At 55.4% G+C, this 7,036-nt stretch overlaps 1 protein-coding gene across 1 annotated transcript; it reads left to right on the top strand.

Annotated features, from left to right (window-relative positions):
• Window positions 1-3,841: 3,841 nt before the first annotated feature.
• Window positions 3,842-6,448, top strand: CSF3 (colony stimulating factor 3). The gene is made up of 5 exons (XM_013062542.2): window positions 3,842-4,017; window positions 4,136-4,290; window positions 4,696-4,803; window positions 4,930-5,076; window positions 5,398-6,448. The coding sequence occupies exons 1-5, from the start codon at window positions 4,005-4,007 to the stop codon at window positions 5,560-5,562; spliced, it is 588 nt and encodes a 195-aa protein (XP_012917996.1). The 5' UTR covers window positions 3,842-4,004; the 3' UTR covers window positions 5,563-6,448.
• The last annotated feature ends 588 nt before the right edge of the window (window positions 6,449-7,036 follow it).

The following is a 7,036-nucleotide window of genomic DNA, read 5'->3' as shown; positions in this document are numbered from 1 at the left end:
GCTCTCTCTCTGCCCCCACCCCCGACCCCAGGTTCTTGCTGGAGCACATGCAGTCTCTAAAAAAAAAGGAAAAAAAAAAAAGACTTTATTTTTAAGTAATCTCTACACCTGATGTAGGGCATAAACCTACAACCCCAAGATCAAGTGTCACGTGCTCTACCAACTGAGCCAGCCAGGTGCCCCAAGGTCATGAATCTTAACAGTCAGCACCCAGCTCAAAGTGCTTTAGACCCTCTCCTGGTTGGTAATAGAATGGAGAGTGTCACCCTCGTCTAGAGAACTGGGGGTCATTTGCCATGATTTCCTGGTTCTTGCCCACCTGGAATCTATGGACTATTTTTCTGTCTGCTCACTGGAAGTTTCTTGTAATTCATTCCCATTGGCTTGGGTTTTCTCTTCCTGGAGAAGCTTAGTGCCCTTTTTGTGCTCGCAGAGTTCACTGTGCACTCCACCTTCTGGTTTTTTTCTTTTTAATTAGAGAACTACAGAGAAGCACGAAGAATAACATAACAAATCCCCACGTATTTCCACCCAAGTTTAATAAATGGTGACATTTAGTTATCATTTCAAGTTTTCTCAGCGGAGGAAAACCATCACAGCTCAGTTGGAAGCCCATCTTGTTCCTTTCCCAGGCCCTTCCCTACCTTCCCTGGAGGCAGCCGCTCCCATGAATTCAGGGGTAGCCCTCCAGGTTGTCTTTATACCTTGTGTTAAGCAAAATATGGTTGCATTTTTAAATCTTTTAAATGATGTATCTATCACATAAATGTAACTTGCTCTCCACTCACTCTTGGTTTTGAGATCTAGTCCTGTTGATACCATTCCTAGCACTGTCCTAAGCACTTTGAAACAGCACAGATAAAGCCGGTTAATTCCTTTCCTCATGGAGTTTTCATTCCATGAGGGGCTGAGGCGGAGGCATCTGTGGACATTGATTTATTTAGCCCTTTCCTGACTGGTGTGCATCAATTTGCTCTGACAGAGGACAGCTCTGTGTCTCCTCGTATGCAGGGACAGTGGATGTGATGTGCAAACTTTTCTCAAAGGGCCAGATGGCACATTTTTAAGGCTCGTGAGCCATATGATCTGTCACAACTATTCATTTCAGTTCTGACCTTCTTGAAAGCGGCTATAAACAATATGTAAACAAATTAAGAACACCAGGGTTTGAATTGCGTATGACGTTTACATGTTAGGAAATATCCTTTTGATTTTCCGCCCAACAACTTAAAAATGTAAAACCCATTCTTGACACGAGGTGTCCATATCTTGGCTCCCAGGCTGAGTCTGCAACAAATGAGTCACCCCAGAACCCTTTGAGAGATGCTCCAGGTCCTGTACCAGATGAAAACAGGAAGCATGAGGGGAAGTCTTGGGCCAGTTCTGGCCATTGAGAAACACCTGGGAAAGCCTTCAGGAAGCTGGAAGGCGGAATGACTGCCAGGGGTCTCCAGAGCCAGGCCCTTTGCCAGAAGATGGTTCTGGTCCGGCTCAGCCTGTGCGACCTGGCCAGTGGCAAGCCCTGGCTCTCTACCTGGTCTTTATCGTCCCATGCATAGGGCTGAAGTGGGGATCAAGCCCTCCTCTGGGAGGAACGGCTCTCCGAATAGGAAGGTAACGTAATGGGGATGGTGCAGGCTGGGGAAGCCTGACTCTCCGTCCCGCCTGGCCTGGCCACCGCCTCCTTCTGAGATCTGAGGCAAGACCCTTCACCTCACTGACCTGCCCTTTGTCTCTAATGAGAGCGATCCACATCCTTCCGCTCGGTTTGGAGGATGAAGGACGCAAGTGTGATGGAAGGTGCCTGACATATAAGAGGTGTCCAATAATTACCAGCTGACTTTTGGATTCTTTCCCTATGGAATGGAGGCCAGAATGCTTCCCAGGACGGGCAGCTCACTCCCCCTGGAAGCAGCCCACTCCATTTCTCACACTTCTGACCGCTGGAAAGCTCTTTCTTTCTGTTCATAGGAAAACTCGCTGGCTGTGGCTTGCGCTCCCTGTCCCACTTCCAGCCCTTGAGATCAGGCAACAAGCTCTTCCTTCACTTCCCCAGTCAGAACAGCCTGTTTTCTTCAAATTCTGATCCTGAGTCCTCTCACCATCCTGGCTACCTTTGTCGGAATTAACGTATTTTCTCAATCAAACGTCCTACACACTTGGACTGTAGGTGAATTGATAGTCTGGGTCTAGGTCTGTGAGGCTAAACACTGATTAAGGGATTTAATGGTGAAGAGGCACCTGGATAGATACATCAGTTGAGCATCCAACTCTTGATTCATCTTCTGTCAAATGGGAAGTGGTTCCAGTACCTTCCTCATAGACTCACTGGAAGTCATACACTCGATAATGTGTGGAGAGTGCTCAGCACAATGTCTGGGGCCAGCGGAGTCCTCTGGAGGTTCTTTGAGGGAGGATGAAGGGACATGTTTGTGAAAGTGAATCTCCTGCCCCCCCGCAGTTCTAAACCCACCCCTGTGCTCCCGGAGAGCTGGATGCAGAGCTGGCCTCAGTCGGGGCACGGTGGCCAGTCTACGTAAGATAGAGTGGCCGACAGCCCACCCCCAACCCGCTCCCCGCCCAGCCCACCCAGTGGGACAGGGGACCTGAGGCAAGAGAACAGATCAGCAGGTGAAGTCCCTGCCCACTGTGGCCACCAGGGGGCACCCGCGCCCCAGAGAAGGCCTCACCCAGGCAGACACACTCCTTATCAAGAGGTGTCCATTCCTTGGCTCCTACTGAGGTAAATTGGGACGGAAAGTGACAGCCTTGGGTGTGGTCGAAGGACTGCTAGGCAGGCCCACTGGCCTGTAGGAAACCCTCAAGCCTGAGGCGAATTTCCAGGCTGTAACTCAGAAGATTGAGCCTGCTCTCCTTGACCTTGGGCAAGGCACATCCCTCTCTGGCTGGGTTCAGGGAGTGTAGACCAGACTCCAAGACTCTCGCGTGGCTCTAGGATTTGAGGCTGTTTGCAGTTTCTTCTTTCTCACCCCCAGCCCTTCTCCACCTCAGGGCTGCACACACTCTGGCAGGCCTAGCACTGACCTAGCAGGCAGTCAACTTGGCCAGGGAAGCCACGTGTCACAGACCCTCCCCCAGCTCCAAAGCGCTGGGCCACCATTGGAGGGAGGAGAACCCCGGGAGGAGGAGGAAGGGCAAGGTCAGGTGAACCAAGAGACCCAGAGCCTCAAGGGTCTTGCTTCATTTGGGACAGACATCCGGTTTCCTCTGGTTTCTGCCAGGATTCTGGGGGCTTAAAGGAATGAGTCACGGGGGGGATTGGGGAGTTCCCAGCTAACCAGTTCAAGACAGGAAACTGGGATGATGCCCATCAATGTATGGGGTGGAGACAGGAGGCAAAACCCTAGTGTCCCTACCTCAGGCCCTGGGCCCCTCAGGAGGGGTCTCAGGAAGGCATCCTTCTGGGAGTTTGGGAGGTAGAAATGGGGGCAACTAGCTTCTTCCCTCTCAGAATTCGGGGTCTAGGGAGCAGGTAGTTTGGGAGTCCCAAGGGAAAGCGCAAGCGGCTGCTCCCCCTCCTCTGGCCAGGAGGGAAGGAGGGAGGGGCCGCTTGGAGGCCTGCCTCCCACTGGGTCAGGCTGACCAGCCTCTAGCCTCGCCTGCCTGCCTCTGTATCAGCAGGCACAACCTCCCTCAGTGGCTCTAATCAAACACCCTGGGGCAATTTCGGGCCTGGGTGGGGTTGAGGGGGAGGAAGAGCATTTGAGGGGGACCAGATGTCAAAGAAAGAGCAGGGATTCCACAATTTCACAAAACTTTCGCAAACAGCTTCTTGTCCCAGCCCCCCCCCCCCCGCATTGTCCTGGACACCAAATTTGCATAAATCCTGGGAAGTTATTACTAAGCCTCAGTCGTGGCACCAGGTAATTTCCTCCCAGGCCTCATGGGCTCCCGTATAAAGGCCCTGTGCAGCCGGTCCCTGCCAGAGCCTGGCGCCCACAGATCCACCCAGACCTTTGGCTGAGCCTGCTGCCCAGAGCTCCATGAAGCTGATCGGTGAGTGTCCCGGCCACTGGGGGTGGGGGAGGGGAGAGGCTGGAGTGGCAGAGGGGCTGGGGGGGCCCCAGGTGGAAGTGGACCGCCTGTCTCCTGAGCACCCCCTGTCTGCTCTCAGCCCTGCAGCTGATACTGTGGTATGAGGCACTCTGGCTGGTTGGAGCAGCCGCCCCCCTGGGCCCTACCAGCTCCCTGCCCCAGAGCTTCCTGCTCAAGTGCTTAGAGCAAATGAGGAAGGTGCAGGCTGACAGCACCGTGCTGCAAGAGAGGCTGGTGAGTGAGAGGCGCGGAGGGGAGGAGGGGACCTGGATGCTGGGAGAGGGCCAGTGGAGGAAAGAAGAGGGCATAGCTACAGGGAGCGAGGAAGGGGAAAGAGCTGAAGGGAGGGGAAGGGAGTGGTGAGAAGACATCATCAGGGAGGGGCATGGCCAAGGGAAGACCCCAGGGGAAGGGGAAGAGAATCAAGAGAGTGGAGCCCTGGAAGGCTGGCTGGGAAGTGTCTCAAGGACAGTGCCCCGATGGCCCAGATTCTGGATCACCATGGAGGGCAGAGTGGGGCTGAGCGGCCTGGCAGGACTGGGAGGGAGGGGAAGACCTTGGAGAAACAGGGAGGACTTCGGAAACAGGAGTCGCCGGGCCCCTCAGCTCCCCCTCACGCAGCATCCTTCCTGTCCCCAGTGCGCCACCCACAAGCTGTGCCACCCCGAGGAGCTGGTGCTTCTCGGACACGCTTTGGGCATCCCCCAGCCTTCCCTGAGTGGCTGCTCCAGCCACGCCCTGCAGCTGGTGAGTTTCTGGAGGGGTAGAGGGAGTGGAAGGGAGGGAAGAATGGTCTGGAAGTCTCTCTGGACCTCCAGGCCTTGAAAGGAGCGCCCGGACAGCACCCCCTAACTCCGCCACTCTGTCCCCCAGACGGGCTGCCTGCGTCAACTCCACAACGGCCTCGTCCTCTACCAGGGCCTCCTGCAGGCTCTGACAGGGCTACCCCCTGAGCTCACCCCTGCCTTGGAAACGCTGCAGCTGGACATCGGCGACTTCGCCATCAACCTCTGGCGGGAGGTGAGCCTCACTGGGAGCCACAAGGGTTGGACTGAGCTGGTCCCCAGAGATCATGCTGCAAGCCTGAGGATCCCAGTTCCTTAGGGTCAGTGTGGGAGGCTTCTCAGGGTGAGAGAGCTCCCACTCCAGGCCCCTCTTAATGCCAGCCCTTCCACTCGCCCTAGATGAGGGCGGGAGCCAGACCCTGATGTAGACCTCGGTTCAAGGCCAGCCTCCACCATTCACCCATCAACCGTGTGGTCTGATCCCACACCCCCCAGCCCTTCGCATTTCCTTAGCTAATCATGCCCACTTAGCTGATCTCCTCTTCTCCCCCAACAGATGGAAGAGCTCGGGGTGGCCCCGGCAGTGCCACCCACCCAGGGCGCCATGCCAGCCTTCACCTCGGCCTTCCAGCGCCGGGCCGGAGGGGTCCTGGTGGCCTCCAACCTGCAGAGCTTCCTGGAGCTGGCCTACCGTGCTCTGCGCTCCTTTGCCAAACCCTGAGCAAAACCCTCCCCAACCAGTGTATTTATCTTTATTTAATATTTATGCTTATTTAAATCTAATATTTAAAGACAAGAAAAAGCAGGAAAGAGCCCCGGACCCTTGGGTCCTTCCTGCCGTCTCTGAGTTCCATTCTCCTGCTTGTATCAGGGAGAAAAGCCCCTGTCTTCCTGTCCCCTGGACAGGGAGGTAGCTAGGTAAATACCACGTATTGACTCCTGTGACTGCTCCCCGGCCTGGCTCTGCGGTGGGCACTGGGAAGAACCCCAGTGAACTCCTTACCCCAAGGGTACCCACCTTAAGACCCCCGGGAGCATCAGGAAGTCTCCCATGTGGGAGACAAGAAAACCCTGTTTAATATTTAAACAGCAGTGTTCCCCTCCTGGGTTCCCCCTCGCTCTGGCCTCACCAGCTCGGCTTGCACATGCCCGGTGGGCTAGGTCTTGCTTCTCCTCCTGTCTGTCCCCTTCCCCACGGGCATTAGGCCTCCCAGGAGGTGGCCAGAGCGGGGAGGTTTGACCCTGGGGTCCCACGAATTTGCTGGGGAATCTAGTTTTTAAGATGTTTTTGGTCATATTTTGACTTCCTGTATGGGGAACCTGGGCATTGTTGCCGTTCCTCTTTCTGGATGCCCTAGAGCGACAATGACATGCTCCTGACACCTGCCCCACCCTCACCAGGGTCAGGATTCTGACCCTTCAAGGGCTGGGCAGAGGCTCCTGTATTGGCTTTGCTGGAGGGGGTGGTGGGACTGGGAGTGTTGGAGGGGAAGACGTGGAAGGTTATGTGACGGGGTATGTGAGAGGAATGCTCAGCTCCTCACCCTCCACCTCTGCCCCTACTTTCTCACTGTAGCCCAACTCTGATAATAAAATATCTTATTTGTCTCCAATAATGCCTTTCCTCCTTCTTGAGTCCAGCTGGTGCCCAGCCCGGGGTGGGGGGAGTGGGAAGTCAAATGGTGAATGAGGCCAGAGGGACAGAAAGAGGAGGTGCAGGGAACCAGGGGGAGGAAGGGGGCAGTCCTCTAGCTCGTCAACACTCACGCCCTTAGCACGGGTCTCTCTTGTATCTACTCTGCAGGCACTGGGCTAAGTGCTAGGGACACTGAAGTGGACAAGGCAGGCGAGGTCCCTGCCCTCCCCGAGACACAGCCTAGTGGGAAGACGGAGGCGGATGGGCCACCATACTGGGAGAGGAGAACGTGGGGTTGGGGGTGGGGGTGGGGGGTCTTAGGAGTCCAGACGCAGACAGACACTGAAGCGAGGGGGATTTAGTATCTGCCACCTCCCATAAACTCCAGCCCATCTGCACTCACACTTGCCCATGGAGATAGAATGAGAAGTGCCCTTTACAGATCAGGAGCTGAGTTCAAGATGCCAACTTAGGTCAGCACTCAAATTCCCAGCCCTGCACTTGTCTCCCTCAAGCTCTGCCTCTGATGGGGCGGGGAGCAACAGCAAGCTCAGGCCCG

Source organism: Mustela putorius, unplaced genomic scaffold (genome assembly GCF_011764305.1).
Source record: "Mustela putorius furo isolate JIRA1106 unplaced genomic scaffold, ASM1176430v1.1 tig00003962_pilon_pilon_pilon, whole genome shotgun sequence".
Lineage (NCBI taxonomy): Eukaryota > Metazoa > Chordata > Mammalia > Carnivora > Mustelidae > Mustela > Mustela putorius.
Note: the sequence above shows the minus strand (reverse complement) of the source record. Positions and strands in the feature narration are given on the sequence as shown.